We start from the raw sequence: 21644 nt of genomic DNA on the forward strand, positions 1-21644 counted from the left end.
TTTATGCTCACAGCAATTTATGTTAGTTTCCCATTTATACCTGGGATGTAAAGTTCTCAAATTTTAGATTAAAATGGAATCCATTCAAATAATGTTAAGTAAATAACAGTGTGGGTGGTTGGTAGGTGTGGCAACATTGTGAAGGTGGGGAAATCCGTTTTATTGGCTACCTGTGTATGCCAGGCACTGTTCAAAGTGCTCTACGTGTTTTAAGACATCTGATCCTTTCACTCCTCAAGAAGAGGCTACTTTAGCTCCTTTTTCCATAAAAAAAAAAAAAGGACCTGAGCCACAGAGTAGCTAAGTGGTTTGGCCATGGCCACATAGCTGTTAGGTGACAGGCAGTAAGGTGCTTGAGGCTATGCTCTTAACCTCTGCACTAATAAGCAAGTGGAGAAGAGGTCTTCCTGGGCCCTCATGGTCATCCAAGCTGGGAGTTTGCTCTCCAGAGCTGAACCCAGCCTGGGGAACGCTGAGAGGTTGTGGCAGCCATCCCCACAGATCCTCAGCCATTCCCGTCTGACAAAATTATTTCTCTCCTCCTGCCCCTCCCTGTTGGACAGTCCTGAGCAGCTGCCAGGAACCAACGTCCTCTGGGAAAATCAAGTGCTCCATGTTTCTATTTAATCTGTGATAACATGTTCCCTCTCCAAGCCGGCTACTGAAAAAAACCAGGCCCGAGGGACAACTAAACCGGTTTTATTGTTCCATGCTAACACATACATCGGGCTTCACAAGCTTCCAGCTGGGAACAGTACGCAGTTCTGACAGAGGGGACTTGGGTAATGCCTCCACTTTAGCATGATGGGCCCTTCCCTGTGTGGAGAGCGGACGGTGCTGTGGGCCCTGGTCTCTGGCGTGGGCCTCCTGTGCTGGTGGGAGCTGCAGGAGGACCTGTCCAGCAAGGCGACTCCTGTTTCCCTTGAATTCTTCTCTTTAGTCTGGCTGGTAAAAAGCAAACTCATTAGAGCCACAAACCCAAACAAAACTCTGGGCTCCAAAAAGCAGTGGTTTTACCACGGAACCATGGAACAGAAAACAGACATATGATGTGGACAGTTCTTTGAAAGCCGATGGTGGAGAGTGGTCCCAAAGCAAGGCAGCTTAAGGCCCTGACTTCTGGTTTCCTCCACATGTCAAGTGGAGGAAAAAGGGACCCAAAAATACATGCTTTCTTCCCAGGAGAAAAGTGAACCAACACCCAATATTGACGTAGGAGACAACTCTGGTATTAAAGTTCCCTTTCCTCAGACTTGCAAAGAGCTGTCATTGGTACAAATCCAAGGGTTTCCCAACACTGAAGTCATGTTCTATGTATTTTTCTTTTCACTAGAAAATTTCTTTTAGTTTTCCAAGATGCAAAGTGTGGAACAAATTTCTGATGTCTCCCTGTGGGCAAACAACATGAACACACAAGCAACAGACATTTCAAAGTAATCCATACAGATTGTTATAAATTATAAAACTAGAAAACACATAAAACCCCAGCAAACCTCTTGCCTTTACAGTGGAATATACTAAGGAAATAAGCTGCCAGCCTTGGAACTTTCTAGTTTTGGGAACAAAGATATGAAAACGTTCAAAGTCCTTTCGTGTTCCCTGCTCTATAAAATAATTTTGTATAAGTTTCTATATTTTATATACCTAAGCTTTATTTATACAGCAGTCCATAATGATTAAGATTTTACACCCTATTTTATAAACATCACTCACATACATATTACCTCATCAAGATTCTCTTTCGGTCTATTAAAAACACTGTACTTAAAAAAACAGGACCCAAGAGTCTATAGGTTCTCTGCTTGCATTTCAATGGGGGAGTGAATTTTTCTCCCCTTCCATTTTGTCTTTCTGCTTCTTCCCCTAAACGACACCTCCTCCCAGAGCCCCATGGAATAAGCAGCAGCAACAATTCCAGACTCTGTGGTTAGCAAGTACCCTAGGGTATTCTAGGGTAAATCTCTGGGCTGACCTCATCCTGGCCATTCTAATTTGTCCTCACCCACTTCCCCGCTCGCCCACCACTTGCTGGCCCATGACTTGGTGGAATCTCTGTGGTGGAACCGACAGTGCAAAGGCGGATCAGAAAACTTTAGGAAACAGGGAGAGAGGGGTGCTTTTCTCAAGCCTCTGTTCGGCTGGCAACAAACCAGATTCTTCATTTAACGTTTTAAAAAAAATATTTTGGTCTATTGCCTAAAGCAGATTCTAAGGCTCCACGAAACCCTCCACTTGATAAGGCATGGAAAATTCCCGGAGACTTAAAAAACAGCAAGTGTACAAATTAGGAGTGGGGATTTCCTGATGCTGTGAACAAGAGACGAGGAAGAAAGAAAATGTGAGCAGCGGCAAAGGGGAATGAGAGGCCCTTGAACACAAGGCTGCAATGAGCTCATGTGGTCTGATGGGATCTGGGGACTCGGAGTTGTGGTCCACCCACCACCCCATTTTATACAACTTGCTTTTGTGTGGGCAGCCTGCCTGTCCCTCACCTTGCCAAGCATCATCTGTAAAAGTAAAATTCCTTCCACCTCTGACATTCAAATGACTTTTCTCTGGAAAATGAAGTCACGGAAACCTATTTATAGGTGTGCTGTACGGCCTCATGGTAGTAACAAGGAGATCCTGGAATCTGAAGGCCGCGTCTCTGAAGCCTTTGCTGCTGGGACAAAAGAGGAGGAGCCAACCAAACCTGAACTCATCCCAGAGGAAAGGAAACAGACCTAAATCAGAGTAGTTAAGAGAGAAGGGATGACAGACAATTGGCCACGCATCCCTGACCACGTGTGAGAGGCAGTGTCATCCCTGAATTCTCCTTTCTGTGGTCTCTCCATACCTCTTAGCTTCTCACTCACCACCCGGCAGATAAAGCCAATACTCTTGGCTCATTGTTGCTTATTATCACTTTCCCCTGGGGTTAACTGAGAGGAGGCTGTGACTAAAAAGTCCCAGTGATTCATTTAATCAAGAGATGGGTGCTAGTCTGAGCCCTGCACGTCCAGCCTCACCCAGAAGGAAGCATTTCTGCAACCACCAAATATAGTCCTCACTCGACTCATGGTCTGGCTCCTGCTTACAAGGCTTCAAAGACTGCAGGAAAGGCAGTTTCATGAGGAGGTTTCAGTGCAAAATTATAATCCTGAACTTTAAAACAACCAACGCATCCAAACACTGCTGTGTTCTTGTCCATTGTCTTTAATAATCAGGGCAGCGTGAGCTTTTAAAAATGAAATTCTCACTGATGTCTTAAGATGCGGAGGTGATGAGAATATATTGGCTCGAAGAGTCTCAGGGAACTTCTGATTTGCATTGATCGGTACCGTGGCTCTCTCTGGTTGCCACAGATCATTTAAAATTTGTATTTGAGGGTAGGGGTGCCTGGCTGGCTCGGTTGGGAGAGCGTGTGACTCTTGATCTCGGGGTTGTGAGTTTGAGCCCCACACTGGGTGTAAAATTTGTATTTTAGAGTTTTTAAAACGAGGCATAGAAGATCATTGAATGACTTGCCCTTTAAAATGACTTGTTTCTGAACAAAAAGAATACAATAGCCTCTCTGTAGTCTGTGGTAGCTCTCATTACATCATGATTTTTCTTCTGAAATCCCTTATGTACCAAGTCCTCGTTTCTTTAATCAGTATGTCCTAACAGAAACCCTCTCGATCAGACAGTTTCAGGGGGGAAAGATAGCATGGAATCGGATTGGAAAAGAACACAGATGTGGTGGGCAGACTCAGGGTGCTTGGGTGGGAGTCAGGAGAGGGGGTGAAAGCTAGGGGCTTTATGAAGAGGCACTGGCCTCTCTGGCTTGAATATCCAAAAGGAGAGTGTCAGGCCGCCACTGCTCCAAAGGTGAGCTGCGCAGACTGGCCAGTCACAGACCCAGAAGGAATGTGACGTTTGGTCTTTTCATTTGTCAGTGAGGTGCCAAGGTGTGAGAAACCGGCAAGATGAAGTTTGGCTCCGGCAAAAGGACAGAATAACAGGAGGGGTGGGAGTTTGCTGGCACCTGGAACAACCCATGAGTCACACGCTGGTCCCTATCCTGGGTCACCACCCACGGATGCTCCAGTTGAGGACAGATGTGTTCCTTCTCCTACTGCCCTTCTGTCCCAGAGCCCGGCCTGCTGGTATGCCAGTGCCATCCCTGATGTCTGAGGACTATCACATGGTCCACAAACTCCCCACTGAGCAGTTTCCATCCAAGCAGATCATGTGTCCTCTTCCGTATCCCAGGTGTTCCTAGCTTCTTCTGGGAAGATGACCAAGGCAGGGTCTGCGAAGGTGAAAAAGATTTCAGATTCTATTCTGTGTGAGCGTACCCTGGAAAGAACTATAGTTCTTTAAAATTATCAAGCCTTTTGGACAGAAGCCTTCCTTTTCATTTCACAGAAGAGGTGTTCATCCTATTGGGAGGTACACGGCCTCTAGCTCCCTGCTCTTGGTGATGCTAACTGTGGTCTTTGGGTGAAGGTGGTTCTCTACTGGGCTTCTCTGCTCTCAAGTTGCTGTTTTCCCCTTTGTGAATCAGTGTCGTGAGAGGAAATACTCTGAGCTCTTCAAGCTTTCATCCACTGATCCACTGATTTTAATATCTACTGATGATTCTTGTATGAACCAAGTATGAGCCTAGTGGCTGCCAAATGGTAATTTTAAAAAATTCCATCACTCCTTCTACATTTAGTAGTTGGCACTCTAAGGAAAAGCTTTTCCTTATATTTATATAGCATGGACTCGGGGACTTCTATCTGATGCTAAAGATTATCTGTTACTGCCAAAAATGAGTGGGCTGAGTCTAATGATGGAGAAATATCAGACAAACCCCAATGGAGAGAGAGTCTACAAAATAAAAGGTCTATATTCTTCAAAATATGAAGGTCATGGAAGACAGTGAATCTTGAGGAACTGCTCCAGATTGAAAGGAATTAAAGAAAGATGGTAATTAAATGCTTTATTTGGTCCTGAATGGGATCCTAGATAACACATTACATTTTTTTTTGTTGTTGTTTCCTGTGTAGGAAAAAGAGTAGACAACAGAAAACATCGGGTAATTAAATCAGACCTGTAGACTAGTTAACAGTTCTTTAAAAGTGTTACCTTCCTGGCTTTGGTCGTTGTATTGTGGTTATGTAAGAGCACATCTTGCTTGGGGGACAGGCTGAAATGTTTAGTGACAGATGGGCATTTGAGTTTCAGCTTATTCTCAAATGGTTCAGAAAAATTATATATATATATATAATTTACATTAAATATTTAGGTAATGTTAACTAATATATAAGACCATATATGAGGGGAAAAAAAAAAACTTGGTAAGATGTTAGTATCTAGGAGATCTTGCTTTGAAGGGTATTTAGGAATTCTTTTGTACTATTTCAGCAGTATTTTTGTAAGCCTGAAATCCTTTCAAAAACAAAGTTAAAATCCATGAGTCCCCCAGAATTTCTCCAAGACCTCAAATACTCTACTTGGATGACCAAACTCAACGTGTATCCCCACTACCCCCATGTTTATAACCAGCGTTGTTCTTGCCCTGTCCGGCCTGCAGCCCCTTTTTTCTCCCCGAGGCTGAGAATGTTCAGAAGGAAGGACAGCAACAACTCGGGCTGCCCCTCACCAGGTAAGGGCAGGCGGTGTGAACACCCAGTCCAAGAGCTGGCTGCTCCCATGACACTGCTGCTTGGCTCCGGGGCCCTCCTCAGAGCAAGTGACATCCCAGCTGCTCACGCTGAAGGCGGGGCAGAAGGACGCCTAAAGCCTGATGAAAACTGGTCCAAGAGTGCTTAGCAAGACCTGCCTTCTGAAAGTCTCAGCCCCAGAGCCTGTCCATGAGCAAGTTCCCAAGGGAACCCAGTAAAATCGGAAGTGAGCAGAGAGGGAGCTGGCCATCTGTTGCCCAATTGCTTTCACCTGAGCCTGATTTATTTTCTCTCCGAGCACTCCTGGCTGATTTAACAGATCAGTTTTCTCTTTGGGGAAACTTCAGTGATGTTCACAGGCTCGTTCTTTGCAGGATGGCATGGGAACCCGTCTTGCCAGCAATTCATGTGAAACACTGGGGTTTCCCCACACTCCCACTCTCCAAAGGCAGAGAGTCGGTCCTGAGAAGCCCTGAGTTTTCCAGCAGTCGGCTGCGTCTGGACTCAAAACTGAGCTTCCCCGAGCTCCCGGGGCCTGCAAATGCAGTGCAGCGTTTACTTATTTGCGGACGTGCTCCACTCGGCGCTATAGCAAGGAAGAGCGGTCTCCAGGTGGCTGTTTACGTTCAGCGGGCGAAGCAGGCACAGATACGACGTCTGTGATAACTGTGCAGCATTCTGCATCCCACCATGTCAGTAAGTTAGGATTTGCAATTATGCTCTCTTCCCTGTATACGACCCAACATGGGCAGGAGTTCTGTGGTGCTGTTCATGACGTTTAGCCCTTAAAAGGGAAGCCACCGGTGTTGGCTATACCCTGCTTCTCTTCCGTCTGCCGAAACTGTTGTTTGTGCTGGACCTGGGCACGCGCCTTTGGAGCTGGGTTAATACCACTTGGGCCAAGAAAATGGCTTCTTTGATCTGCAGATCCGGCCTGGTGTCAGCAGCTGGGAGCGTGTCCCTCTGAGAGCAAAGGCAAGGCGGTTTGAGATGATGGCGTCTGGATCTCAAGGAAGTGGTACTGGCTTGTTTGCTCTTTGAACTGCATTTATTGTGATGTAGCACTTCTGAGAGGGAGTGCAGAGGCAGGAAAGTAATAAGGAAGTGACTGCCAAGGGAAGGCTGGCTGCCACATTAATCTGGCCCTCCGGGTTGTGCTAAATGATGTAGAAAGAACTTCAAGATCAACTGACATTTCAGTAGGCACCCGGAAATCCCATCCATGATGGGAAGTGTGACTTTACCTATGGCTGGCCCACTGTAGTTGGGGGATGCAGCCCTTGTGAGTGCTGGGGCTACAGGCCAGGGGTTTTGGGATTAGGCAGGTAATAACTCTTTGTTTACTGGCTGCTCAGAAGACAAGTCTATCTGAAGTAGAAAAACCTGATGTCTGCAGGAGAGCTTTCATGTTTCTATTGTAAATGAGGTGGCGAGCAGTCAGCAGCCCAGACTGGAGTCAGACTGCCTGGGCTTATTTCCGAACTCTACCCGTGCCCAGCTGTGTGGCCCTGTGGAAGTTATTTACTTGCTCTGGGTCCGAGTTTCTTTATCTGTAAAAGGGGGATAGTAACAGTACTTACTTTGCATGGTTGTGGTGAGACGTTTAAAGAAGTAAATATAAGACATAGGACAGTGTCTGGCACATAGAGGGGATCTGTAATTGTTGGCACAAAAGTATCATGATAAATGGAGAGACGTCTTTAAGACTGTTTCTGTGGTCCTGCTTCTTGATTATCTCCAAGAATGGAAAATGCTACAGGTGGAGACAGATCATTAAATGGGCTTATTGTTACACTCACTGCTGCAGCTTCCTTTGCCTCAAACACCTAAATCTCTGTTTCTGTCTCTCTTCTCTGTCTGATCATTTCACACACTAATCTGAAAGTAAGGATAATAATAACTCTAGGGGCAGCTGGGTGGCTCAGATGGTCAACGTTTGGCTTTAGCTCGGATCATGATCCTGGGGTTCTGGGATTGAGCCCCTTGTTGGGCTTCCTGATCAGAGGGGGCCTCCTTCTCCCTCTCCCTCTGCTGCTCCCCCTGCTTGTCCTTACTCCTCAAATAAGTACAATCTTAAAACAAGAACAACACTTTAGATGGTTGCTGTGAGATGGTCTCTTTTATTCTCCCCATTATGTGGATGAGAAAATTGAGACTCAGAGAAGTGAAGTGACTTGCTCAAAGTCACATAGTGAGTCACCCCTGGGCTACAAGTGTTTCAGTTCTGTAGCCTGGACTCTTCCCTACTCTGCCAGAGAAAGCTTGGGGCTGGAAGTGGGGAGGAGAGAGGGAGGCAGGAGGCTCCCAAGCAACAGTGTTCTCAGAGTGAGTGAGTGAGTGAGTGAGTGCACATGGAAATTCAGTACATATATCCTAATAATAATTAAGCAGATGACATACCTTGACATACCTTGACATAATTCCAAACACACATCCTGACTGCTTTTAAAAAATGACAGATTGCTTTTTGCTTGTTGCACAGTCCTTGCTCAAAGAGCTGTGCGGGCCAGTCCCCTTGTTTTCCAGACAGGGAGTGGGACTGGAGAAAAGGCAGTCATCTGCCTCTACGCATGTGGCATTTCCCTAGAGCTCCTCCTCCCTGTGCAAGGGCCCTTTTTGGCAGAACAAAGAGGATGAACCTATTCAATTGTTGGTTCAACACATATTTATCGTATGATCAAAAATGTTGGATAAATGAACGAATCTCCTTGACATTTGAGCTTGTTTCTGTTCGCCTGTGACACTGCCTGTCTGGTTCCTTCTCGATCTTCAGTCTCTGTGCACACACCACCTCCTTGGAGAAACCGTTCCTGCTCACTCTCCCTAATGTGGCTCGTCCTCCTCAGCCATTCTTTGTCTGGTTGCTTTGCTTCCTTTCTAACACTTGTCATATGGAAGCCATCCTGCGTGTGTGTTGACCATTTACTCCCCTTTACAAAGGGAGGAACTGTCCTTGCGCAGTTCACTGCTGTATCCCAGGTCTATGGTGCGAAAGGTTTTGTCACACGCTTGGTGCTCAAGCAGTTTGCTGGGTGGAAATGAATGGATAAATGCGTGAGGGGACACTGATGTCTACCCAGGAGGAAAATATCCTGTGACTTTAAATGGGGGCAGGGTAAGAGCTAGGACACTGGCCTGAAGCCCCTTGGTCATCAGGACGCATCCAGCAGGAGAGGGACTCATTGGCACATGCATTTTCTGAATTACAAAGTGTGCCAGGGGCATGTAATTCTATTACCTGGCACCTAGGAGGAGGGATTTTCATTGAAATCCTGGCCAGCTGGAAGCATGTCTGTGTCAGTCCTATCTGCAAGGCTTCTGTGAATGGACTTGCCGTCAGCACTGTCAGCCTTGACAAGTTGCAAGTCCCCAAAGATGATGCACCCGTATGCTCAGCAGCTGGGCTGCGGCACACCGACAAGCCTGCACCTCATGCCTCCAACAGGTGAGGGAGGGGACGAGGTGGAGGCAATCAGAAGAGGAAAGACTCATGGACATTAGGATAATCGATACATTGAAAATAATGGTCATTAGTACCTCAACCGTGGGCCGCTTCCCAGCTTATGTGAAAAGTGATGAGAACAAAATCTGAGACTTCTAGTCTTACAGAGCCAGCCCCGCTGCTTGCGTACCATGACCTTAGATGAGTGAGGTGTCCTCTGAGCCTCAGTTGTTCGATCTAGTAACTAGGGGATCCTAACACTTAACTCATGGAATTGTTGTGAGGAATCCCTGGGAAACCTGCCTGTGAGTAATCACGGTAGCTGATGCCACAGAGCGTTTTCTATGGGCCGGGCCCGGTGCTCATGACTACGTTCATTCCCTCATTTCCTCCCCACCGCACCACTCCGAGAATGACGACTACTACCTGCATCTTACAAGCCAGGGGACTAAAAGGCTGGGGAGATAAAGGACTTGCCCACAGTGGCACAGGGAAGAAACCTAGAACCTGGATTCGAACTTGGGCTACCTGGCTGGCTGCGCTCTTCCCTCCCCGTGAGTTAGCGCCGTATCTGCATGGAGCACATGGCTGATGAATGGCAGCGAGTAAGTGTCTGTGCTACTCAGCGGTTCCGCAGTTCACCTGCCTTCGAGCCTCTGTCACACCCACAGACTTCTCCGGCAGCTATCACTTCTAGACTCCTTGCGCACCCCAGCATCTGGCCTTCCTGCTCCCTTCACGTTCCCTCGGATCCTATGAAGGGCTGAGGTGTTGTGGCCACTCTTCAGAGGAGTCAAGAAAGTCTCAGAGAGGGTAGTCGGTCCAAGGTCAGAGAGCCAAGAAGACCAGGATTTGAACCCAGGGACTTGTGATCCCAGAGCCCAGGTGCTTTCTCTCCACATGGCTAACATCGTTTTTCCATGTTAACGTCTTTCAGACCATGTTTCTCCTCCCTGAAGCCCCCTGACAACGGAAACACTCCCTCATTGCTCTCCCCCCTTTCTCATTTCTCTTCGTATGACAGAGCTGCGTTTTTACAGTACTCTCCGGTTTTGAATTGTGATTCCATATCCGTTTATTGGTAATAACTACCACTTATTGAACTCTTTGATGTACCCATACAACAATCGGAGCTGTACATGCATGATTTCACTTAATCCTGCCAAGAGCCCGATGAGGTGGAGGTTCTGATACCCATTTTACTGATGGGAAAACGTTTGGGCAGGTGTTGTAACTTATCCAAGTTGGTTTCGTTATTTGCCAAAGGAAACTTAACTAGGGAGTGACAAAGCTGGGACAGAAACCCAGATGACTTGGTTCCAAAACCCTTTACCCGAGCTATTATTATTATATTGCTTCTCCATACCTTATAATGTTCTAGTGGATTGGGTACCTAGCTGGTGTAGCTATCCCCAAATCCTTGCTGACCGGAACTTTAAAGTCTAGTCCTTTGTTGGAGGTCTCCTTGATGAAGACGCCTTAGGCTCTCAGAATTGCCAACATCTAAAAAGAGCTTACGCTTAAAAAAGGATTGAGCTCATAAATAGAATGTGCAGAACGGGATATTTGGAAACATGGTTCTGATATCTAAAATTCCCTTCCAACCGGTGCCGCCCCTTCTGAGCGACTGTTCTGCCGCTTGTCATGGAAGCTGATGCTGTCTCACTAGAGCTATGACTGACATGTCCTCTTCAGGGAGTGAAGTTTTTTCCAGCTCTCTCCTTGACAGAGATGTAAAACATCTTCCCAAAGAATTGGGAGCGGGGAAGGGGAGGGTACCACCCTTTGACTGCACTCCTGATTTGAATTCCTCCTTAGTCCTCCAGGTGGTTTTGTTGCCTCCTTACTTTCAGATGTCAACGTGCTTTTGCTTTCTTTGTGAAGGTCTGCTGAATGCCACCAGCTCTCACAGTCCTCTTGGGTGGTCCAGGGAGTCGCTGTGTTCATTGAGGAGGGCATAAGTATGGCTCTGGCCTCTGGAATATATGTGACCTACAGCAGTCAAACTCTGATATCATCCAGTCTCTCGGTCATGCTAGCACTGATTCTAATAGCATTAACTGAAGATTCACAAAATGACTTTTGCAGATGCCTTTTGCCTTTCTCCCCAGGTCTTGGCTAGCATCCTTTTTAGTCGTTAGTAGCTCTTGTCCATCCAGCAGTGACCCTATCTGCATCATTAGCTTGCATCTGTGGGTGTGTGTTTACCCCTGAAAGCTGTCGCTTTTGAACTTTGGATAAATACCGGCATGGAAGGCTGGAAGATGTTCTTGCTCTGAGTCCCCCTGTTCCCACAGAGAAGATGAAAGTGGAGGGTCATTTTGGAAATCATACCCCCCATCTTCTGGGTCTCTGTTCTGTATCATTTGGAGTGAGAACAGGCAAAACCAGAAATAAATTCATGAAGAGGGAGAGATCTAGGGAATGCAAAATAATTATCGTGCTTTGACGTCAATGATCCAGAACCACACTGCAAGCTTCGGTTCTTTTTCAAGTTGCTTGGTTGTGTCTGGCTGCCCTTGGAGCAGGGGTACATTTGCTTTTTGGATATCTCTGTAGAGAACACTCTCAGTTACCTTCCTTCCCACCACCACATCTTGATGACAGTTTTAATCTGGGTGGGCTGGCCCCTCTGAATTAAACCATCCTCTGACCCTGCCCCCACCTGCATTCCTGTGATTTCAGAAGCACATACCCAATTTGTGTATCCTCTCCAGCCTCAACCATGTTTTGTGTTAATAGTCGCAACAGAGGGACCCGGTGATTTAAGATTAAGGTCTGGGCTTAGAGTTCTGGATTCTAGTCCTTGTTGCCTTGGGCTGGTCATTTGATCTCTGAGCCTTAACTGTAATCTCTAAAACAGGGTAATGCAAAACCTCTTCTCATAGGGTTGGATAGGATTAGATGGCATAATGCAAGTGAAGTTCTTGGTACATAGTAGGTGCTCAATAAATGGTGACAATTTCTGCTGGATGGTGAGTCAGGGACAATTTTTTTTTTTTTTTTTAGTATTCTCCCTACCATCTCAAACTGGTTGTGAAACCTTAAATAAGGCACTGACACATTCTGAGTCTCAGTTTCCTGATCTGTAGTCAGGGGACAAGAATAGCTTTTGCCTGCAGACTTCACAAGGTTCTTGGGAGACTTTCTAGCAGTGGCAGCCAGATCTGTTTTGGTTTCAGATTCTAAGGGGCTGCTTCTGGTTTCTGTAGTTGACTCCCCGGGGGGCAGGCAAGGCCAAGAGGAGAGCCGCCTGGAAAGCCGTGTACTCAAAAGGTTCAGGGACAGTCGCAAACCATATCTTACCTATTTGGGAGCAGCAAGGTCTCTCTAAGCAGCGGTACTGGGAAGGATGCGTACAAAAATCCCTCTAAACTAGAACTTCTTAAAACCAGATACGCTGTACATCAAAACCTCAATTCCCAGCAATGACTCAAAGCCTTAGAATCCCAGTGACAGAGGCCAGATGGGAGTTCAAATATTCAGCGGGTTTCTGTGGCCTCAGGTTGCGATAGCTGCTTTGACTGGTGTTTACTGAGCAGATCTATAAGCTGCACTGAAAATTCCATATGGTACATGTGCAGAAAACGTACAGGGGAATGGGAAGCATGGAGTTCATGATAGTGGTTATGAGGGAAGAGGGGGAGGGGAAGAAAGAATGAAATTGGATGAAGCACACAGCAGGCTTCAATGGAATGGATGATTACTTTTTAAAAAGCTAGATGGTGGGGGCACCTGGGTGGCTCAGTGGGTTAAGCCTCTGCCTTCGGCTCAGGTCATGGTCTCAGGGTCCTGGGATCGAGCCCCCCATCAGGCTCTCTGCTCAGCAGGGAGCCTGCTCCCCTCCCCTGCCTGGTTCTCTGCCTATTTGTGATCTCTGTCAAATAAATTTTTTAAAAAATCTTTAAAAAAAAGCAGCTAGATGGTAGGTATATGGTTATTTGTTTTATGATCATGTATATATATATATATATATATATATGATCTAATTTAATTTAAATAAGGGAGGAAGGCAGAAAGGAGCTCCCAGGTCCAGTAGAATTCCTAAGAAACCCCACTCTGAGAGGCCCATATGTGTTTTCTCTCTCCTGTGAACCACTGAGCCCCCCCAGTCTCTCATGGAGCCTGATCCAGAGTGGGTGCGGTATAACTGGTATCGGACGGATGGATGGACGGATGTGGAAGGCTCCTCAATGCCCCCCGCCCCCATCACCTTTGATCCCACCTTGGCTGCATTCTGTTTGTGGAAGTGACGGTCAGCAGGCAGAAGGCCTTCCAGAGAACATTTTGTTTCTGCTCTGGTCTAGGACACAACACTATGGCCTGGCAAACAGATGGCTTGATCATTTAACATTGTTCTATTTCAAGCAATATGTCCTTGCAAGATTTATTCGTAGGGACACCGAGCTGCTGCTGCAAGGTTCTTCGGAGTTAACTCTTCTATTCTGCCTGCCCAACACTCTCCCCGAGTGACTGTCATTCATGGTCACCTGAGAGGTTGCTGGAAGTGCTCACACTCCCTATGCTCGGCCCAGGGCAGACCTGGGGTCTTTACCGTCCAGACGCAAACAAGAGGAGCGCCCGTGGGAGCAGCTGCTGGCCCCAGCTTAGCTGAGCTCGCTCAGCACTTGCTGCCAGCAGACAGCCTTGATAGGACTTCCCTCTGCCGCCAGTCCCAGTGGTGCACATCCCAGGAAGGATGTCCAGGGGCTGGGAGGCTGGTCTGTGTGGGCAGAGGCGGGTGAGAGGGCGAGGATCATGCCCTCTCATCATCTTACTGAAACAAGCAACTTCCATACCTGTTTACTTGATGCTAGAGGAGCCGGGAAGCTAAGGGCATTGCTTGAACCTGTGAAAATGTTTGCTAAAGGAACACAGAGACCACTGAGCAAGGAACTGTCCACCTTCTAAGTCCTCTCCTTTCCTAAGCCAAGGGCCCGATGAAAGTGATTATCAAGGGCTGGACAGTGGCTGGGACACGGGCTGGGAGAGTGCTGGGCTTAATAGCAGAGCTCTTCATCTCTGAGGGACCTCTCTGGGCCTCATTCTCTACTACAGAGTAATAGTCAAGATATTTAGCCATTACCATGGCGCAGGCACTAGCCAGTGAGAACGAAGAAGAGCTTTACTGCTGAAGGTCTCAGCTGCACCGGGCCTGAGCTCTTAGGCTGCTGGAGGGTAGAGTGATGGGGAGAATGTGGAGAAAGGGCTGCGGGGAGGAGTGGGAGCTCCGAGCACTCACTGTTTGCCTAGCACTACAGGCATTGTTCATATATCGGCACCCAGCGTGGCTACGTTCCCGGCCTACTGTACGAGACGAGAAAGTTAGATTTGTTCTTAGACATCAGAATCACTTGGGGAGTATGCTGACAACACAGATGCCTAGATCCCACCTCAAGACTGTTGACCAGGGGCGCCCCGGTGGCTCAGTGGGTTAAAGCCTCTGCCTTCGGCTCAGGTCATGATCCCAGGGTCCTGGGATGGAGCCCCACACCAGGCTCGCTGCTCTGCAGGGAGCCTGCTTCCTCCTCTCTCTCTCTCTCTGCCTGCATCTCTGCCTACTGGTGATCTCTGTCTGTCAAATAAATAAATAAAATCTTAAAAAAAAAAAAAAAAAGACTTGACTGACACCCTGTTAGGCCCAGACTAAGCTTGCTACACTCATGAGACCCGAGTGCCTGGATGAGGATCTCTCAGGGTCTAGCTCTAACTTTCAAGGCATCCCTGGAGACAGAAATGATGTCCAGCGCAGAGATTCCAGGAGAAGATGCTTCATTCACATGGTGGTTATGTGAGTGAGCAAAGCAGGCTTGGGGGGGATGGTGTGGCAAGTGGAAGAACGCATGTCCACCTAACTACAGCTTGCCCCTGACCCAGCCCTGCTGGATCGCTGCTGTTCTGAAACGGCAGGCCTGGGATGGATGGACCTTCCACATTTTCACCGGAAGTTGGAAGTCAGGGAACCCTGCATTTACTGGGTCAGTCCTGCATCTCACCAACTCCTAGGCGGGGCACTGCTTTATACTCTTGCTGCTCCAAAAGCCCTGTCTGTGGGTGGTGGAGGGCAAAGGAGGTGGTGCTGGTCCCACTCGAGAAAGGAAGCCCTAGGTGAGGGTCCTGATGCTGCTTAAGGAAACCAGTTCCTCAAGTATGGCTGTAGCCTGGGTGCCTGGGTGGCTTGGTCGGCTAAGCATCTGCTTTTGGCTCAGGTCATGATCCCAGGGTCCTGGGATTGAGCCCCACATCCGACTCCCTGCTCGGCAGGGAGTCTGCTTCAACCTCTTTCTCTGCCCCCCTGCTGCTTATGCTCTCTCTCACTCTCAAATAAATCAAATCTTTAAAAAGAACAACAAAAATGTATGGCTCTATGCTGTGCCCCCCCACCACCTCTCAGATGCCCTCCTGACCCCAGCCCCAATCAGAGCCTGCCCTCAGCACCTTTCGTAGTGCTCAGATGCCAGGGTCTAATCACGAGGTGAAAGGGGCACCTTCCTAGTGACTCTGAGTCTTAGGCGAGGGATGGAGTTCTCACAGCTTGACTTGTCTTCAAACATGAGGTACTCAGTCTACCTGGGATCCCTCGAATGCTCCACAAAGGAGTGGATTCCTCTACATATATAAGAACTTGGCTTGATTACTGCAAGTGCTAAGTGCTGCTTTCTTTGCTTGGAATGCCTTCCCCAAGCCCTTTTTCTCTCTGACTCCTATTCATCCTTTAGGACTCAGCCTACCCTGTGCTCTGACCTCTATGACAGGGCCATACTCATTTATTTTAGCACCACCGCCCCGGACATGGCCTTGCTTTAGACTTCCTCACCCGGAATTTCAGTGACATGCTCCCTTAAAGACATTCAAGTCTGATAATGTGTGAGGTGTGTACTATGTCACTTGATAATACAATGACAGTTAATCCTCATGCTAGCCCAATGAGACTGGCACTAGTATCATTCCGCTGTTATCAGTGAGATTGGCTCAGAGAGGTTAAGTAACTTGCCCAACATCACTCGGCTAGCACGCAGTAAATGGGGATCTGAACTCAGTCTGCATGTGGCCGAGGCGGCATCGGCATCCATTACGCTATTCCCTGCGGCTGGGGATCAGTGGCCTAGGTCAGGGTCGCTCTCTTCATTCATAAAGCACAGTCCCATGTTGGGCTTTGACGTCAGAGAGCTTGAGCTTGGGGCGTGGGCAGCTGTCAAACCCACTCTGCTACCATCTGCGGCTACCCTTTGTGCCTTGGTTTCCCTGGCTTTGTCCTGGGGACAATTACAGTTGCCTTAGGACGTAATAGCAGACATTATAGGAGAGGACGCATCTGCTGTCCTCATTGCGGTGCCCAGCACACGGGGACTGTCCAAAACGTGGTGGTGGAAGCAATGATCGGAAGGGCCAGTGAGTTCAGAAATCACACTCTCTTCTCCTTTCCAAGCCTCATATGGCTCCACAGAGACGGGCTTTGGTTTGGGAGGGAGTGTGTGTGATGCTGGGCATTAGTGAAGAGTCTGGAATGGGGGTGGCAAGCCTTTCGGATTGTTGACACTTCTCAGAAAGGTTACCCTATAAAGACAGTGGACAACTGGAAGACTTTTCTGTTCCATGTGGAAGGCAAGGACTGTGTCTCCATTACTCCCCTACAACCTGCTCGTCAGCCACAATACTTAACACTAACGGGTCCCGCTGCTACAGAGGCAGAGTCTAAATATTTGCGTGGCTGGTGGTATCACGTATCTGTGCTCTGGGGGGTAGAGCAGAATGACTGAACTCATGGCTAAACTCACCGAGGGTGTTCTTCTGACAAGTCAAGGATGCCTCCCTCTGGCCCCCCCCCCCCCGGCGGGGTCGCCTGGTTTTGCAGGCTCCATCCTTCAGGCCCCACTTGTCAGGAGTGTCAGAGCCACTCTCCCTTTCTGCTTCTTGCCCGACATTCCCCTCTGCCTCCCCCATCTGTGTCTTTCTCGCTCACACCCACTCCCCACACTCTCTACCGCCCTCCTCTCCTGCTCCTCCCTTCCCTCCCCATCTTCCTTTGCCCCGTCTCTGTCCCGGCCGCTGGCCTCCATGCAGTGTCCCCGCTCCGGCCTTGCACTAGCATCTTCCTGACCTCGCTGCCTTATACCATGGCCCAGTGAAACAGCTAGAGTGCCCCAAACCAAGAGACTTCAGAGGAAGTAAAGAAGTTTGTAATGCAAATGCAATATATGTCTAGCCTCAACCCCCTACACAGCTGTCTTGAAGCGTGCTGTGTTTCCCGGGGACGTCAGCCTGGAGCCAGGATGAATGAAATAGCCAGAGTTCCATGCAGCACCCTGTCCACAGCCCTGTGCTTCCTGCTCAGCTATCGTGTAGGATTGTACGTGGGAAAACAGATTCAGAAGTTGAAAGTATGATCATAGCTTTCTCTCTGACCTTCTTGTTTGGACCAAATCCAGGAAGCTGACTCCCTTTGGTTTTCGAGGATTCTCAGAATGATCAGATATCCATCTCACACCCTTCCCCGAATGTCCCCTTCACAGCCAGGATTAAGACTCAGTGGAGGGAACAACATGGCAGCCACTAGCAGCCAGTGTAAAGGCCCCAGAGGCTGTTCGGATGCTTGTTGAGAACACGATGATGAGGTCAAAGAAACAATGCCAACATTCCCACCATTGTGACACCCCTGGCTGAAGTCCCTTTTAGGGCACCGTAGAAATTCTACACAGAACACAGGGGATGAGGCTGCCCACTCCATTCAGGGAAAAGGGTGGGCAGGTCCGTCTCCCACTCCTGGATCTGAGTAGTAGCCTTGCTGCCTCAAATTGTTACGTTTGCAAGGCCACATGCTTCATCTTCCTACCCAGGGCAGGACTCCCTGCGCCCACTTTTCCTTTCCCAGAGGTAACATGAGCAGAACAAGGACCCAGGCTTGAGTAGCCAAAGAATGGTAGGGCGCTATCAGTGGAGGCAGACTGTATTTAAAGGCAATTCACCTCTTTGGGGTCTGGGAAAAGCCACCCGTAGATTCATTTGCTGGGAAACATGGTCTGTGTGGCCGAAGTGGCGGACACCGGGGTCACGGTCTTGCCCAAACTTGACTTCCTTCGGAGGTCTGTCTGCTGTCCGGAATGGCAGCCGCTTCGGTGGGCGAATAGGATGTTCATCTCTGGGCCCGAGGGGGCTGCTTCTGGCTGGGAACCCTTCGGGGTGGTGGGCTGTTCAGGCTTTCCTGCGGTGGGATGGGAGGTGTACTGTTTGGCGGGAGGAGGGCTGTAGTTCTGAAATCTCACGGTTTTGACTTGCTGCAAGAGAAAGCAGAGCGGAGGGACCCGGGTGAGGTGGGAGCTGTGCTGGTTTCCCTGGGACTCGACTCCTGCTGTTTCTCAACGCTTGTCCCTCCTTAAAATGCCTCATTTCTGTACTCATTCAGTAAATACTTGTGTCCACTATGAGGGTCTACTCTGCATCGTGCTGTGGAGGTAGAGGTGGCAGATGTTAGGGGAGGTATGGAGCCCCTCGCACTGCAGCTGGGATGGGGTGGCCACAGAAGGCTTCCCGGAGGCAGAGCTATTTAAACTGAGAGCTGAAGAATGATGAGAAATTACCTAAGAGAAACAGGAGAGGCAACCCCTTGAGCAAAGGGCTGAGGCAAGAAGCTGTGGTCCCTTCCAGAAAGCCTTTCCTTCCAGAGGTTTGCCTTTCCTCTGTCCTCTCCAGCTGCCAGTAAGGCCTTTCTCAGGGCCCACCCCTTCTTTGGGGTACCCTCCACTCCCCCTGCTGACTCCAACTCCTAAGTTTCATAATGGCCTTATATGCATGGAGCAGAGTTAGCAACCTGGACACCTGCTGGCTGACTTTTGTCTGCAGAATGTTTGAGAGTTTGATTTAGGGGCCAACACATAAAATGGGGTGATGGTATTTAAAAATTCGAATTCCATATGTCTCTCTTTTAAAATTTTTTTTTTTTTATTTTCAGCATAACAGTATCATTATTTTTTCACCACACCCAGTGCTCCAATACCCACCACCTGGTACCCCGACCTCCCACCCCCCCCCGCCACTTCAAACCCCTCAGATTGATTTTCAGAGTCCATAGTCTCTCATGATTCACCTCCCCTTCCAATTTACCCCAACCCCCTTCTCTCTAACTCCCCATGTCCTCCATGTTATTTGTTATGCTCCACAAATAAGTGAAACCATATGATAATTGACTCTCTCTGCTTGACTTATTTCACTCAGCATCATCTCTTCCAGTCCCGTCCATGTTGCTACAAAAGTTGGGTATTCGATATGTCTCTTAAAAAATCAAAGATCTGGTGCACTGAGGCCTGTCTCCTATACGGACAGTATCTGCCTGGAGCTGACTAGCAGGCCCCATATCCATGGGAGCCCCGGTCTCCTGTGGCCCAAGCCCCTTCTCTCCCTCCCTGTTTCACCTCTCCATGCCTGTTCCATCTCTATCTTGCACCCACAGGTATTTGCTCTAGCACACCTCTGATTTAAGGCTTCTCAGGGTTTTCTGCTACTGCTTAAGAATAATTTGTTTTCCATGAAATCGGGCCTAGTGTCCCCCACTGAGAATGCAAGTTTCTTCATACTTTTGACCCCCACCATATCTTGCAGAGGTCTGAGCACCTCTTAAATGCTGATAGTTTGAGGGCCATATCAAACAGCCTGGCATAAAGGGAAACTGGGGCCTGGAAAATGGAATTATTCAGATACTAAAATTCTGAAAAGGAGCTCCCAACATTCACATCCGTCAACACTAACTTTTTCCAAATGCCTTTCCTTACAAGCTGATAGCTTAGCATGAAGAGCATGAGTTTTTCTATGAGATCTGGAATCTACCCCAGATACCCCCATGTGTCAGCTGTGTGCCTTTGAGTAACATCCTCTAACTCTTTAACCCTCCATGTCTTCATTTTAAAATGAGGATGATGGGGGCGCCTGGGTGGCTCAGTGGGTTAAGCCTCTGCCTTCGGCTCAGGTCATGATCTCAGGGTCCTGGGATAGAGCCCCACATCGAGCTCTCTGCAGGGGAGCCTGCTTCCTCCTCTCTCTCTGCCTGCCTCTCTGCCTACTTGTGATCTCTGGCTGTCAAATAAATAAATAAAAATATTTAAAAAAATAATAAAATGAGGATGACGATAATAATACCTATTACAGAGGGTTGTTGAGAATAATATCTACTACAGAGGGTTACTTACTGTCAGGATTAAAGGAGATGAGACACGTCAAGTCCTCAGCACAGGGCCTACTAGGTTGTTAGCATTCAGTAAATGCTTAACAAAGAGAAGGAGACCAAATCCTCTTTCCTTTTGGAGGGGAATGGGGAATGGTGCTGGTTTTGTGGTGATGGTGATGACAGTGGTGATAGCCAATAAACTAAAAGGTAACAATCACCTAATTTTCTCACTGTCACTTCCTGTATCTCATTGTCCCTCCCGACTCAAGGATATTCTATTGAGAGATACAAAAACTCCTGTCTCTAGTGGGAAAAGCCCTCGACTAGAAGTTAAAAGATCTGACCCTCTGTCATAGAGGTCACAAAGTTGTTGGGAGTCATGATAATTTGCTGTGACCTTGATGAATCACTTGAATTCTCTGGTGTCTCCGGTGCCTCTTCCATACCACGAACGCCTGTGTAAGCACTTAACACGTCTCCTCTTGTTTCATTTCCACACCAAGCCTGTGAGGTGGTTCCTATTCTCAACTGCTATTACACAGATTAGGCAAAAAGAGTCTTGGAAAGGTGCCGTGTTTTGGCTAAGTCACCAGATAGCAAGCAGCTGACCTGGAATTCAAATCAAGATGTGTCTGATGCCAAAGCCATGTTTTTTCCAACTCATCTGTGGGCCTCGAAAGGACTATGGAAGAAATATTCGGGAAACATAAAGGAGATCCAGTAGGACATCTGCAGAGGGTACAAGGGGGCTGAGGGGCTGTGCCTGTGTGTGTGTGGGGTGTTACTGTGTGAGGATTGTTTTGAGGCTGCGATTTTGATTCCTTGTCCGCTAAAACAGAATTCAGGAGTTGGGACGCTGTGAAAAGTTAGGGCTATAACCTATATATCCCTATATATATCCCTATATATAGGTTATATAAGCCCCCCACCCCCTTATGTCACTTCACTCCTACCTTTTCGGTGCCATTTCTTGGGTTTTCTGGTTTCACCAGGATCGATGGTGGGGCAGACGCAGGTGGTTTAGGTAGAGGCTCACTCTTGATGGGGATTTCCTTGCCTTCCATGATGAGGGAACTGGCTGCGGAGCGGATCCTGGTGTCACTGCCCCTACTGACGCATGTGAGGGCAGGCTCCCCAGTGGGAGTGGGCTTAGGTCCCACTTCTGCCACCACCGTTGAGGGGGAGGAGGGGACCCCCTGCGGCTGGCAGAACTGGAACTGCTGAGGCCGTACAACCATGGTGGGATTGCGTCTGAGGGAGCCCACCACAAGGGCAGGGATCCCTGACTGGACGGGTCTCTGTAGGGATCCATCTGAGGAATGATATGACACAGATATCAGCATCAGGGGCCGCTGACAGCAGGTTGGGTTGGGGTTGTGTAAGCCAAGTGTCCTGATATCCCAGAATAGCT

The 21644-nt window shown here is 48.3% G+C and overlaps 1 protein-coding gene across 9 annotated transcripts in view; it reads right to left on the reverse strand.

Annotated features, from left to right (window-relative positions):
* Positions 1-683: 683 nt before the first annotated feature.
* SH3RF2 (SH3 domain containing ring finger 2) overlaps positions 684-21644 on the reverse strand; it is a 125819-nt gene continuing 104858 nt past the window's right edge. For 3 of the 9 annotated variants that reach the window (XM_045075334.1, XM_013052343.2, XM_013052342.2), the window contains 2 exons: positions 21187-21545; positions 18007-18350 (listed from right to left, as the gene is read on the reverse strand). In XM_045075334.1, the coding sequence (XP_044931269.1) occupies positions 18075-18350; positions 21187-21545 (635 nt within the window). In that variant the 3' untranslated portion in view covers positions 18007-18074. The other 6 variants (XM_013052344.2, XM_013052345.2, XM_045075335.1 and 3 more) reach the window with 5 other exon arrangements.

This window comes from Mustela putorius, unplaced genomic scaffold, assembly GCF_011764305.1.
Source record: "Mustela putorius furo isolate JIRA1106 unplaced genomic scaffold, ASM1176430v1.1 tig00000145_pilon_pilon_pilon, whole genome shotgun sequence".
Classification (NCBI taxonomy): Eukaryota; Metazoa; Chordata; class Mammalia; order Carnivora; family Mustelidae; genus Mustela; species Mustela putorius.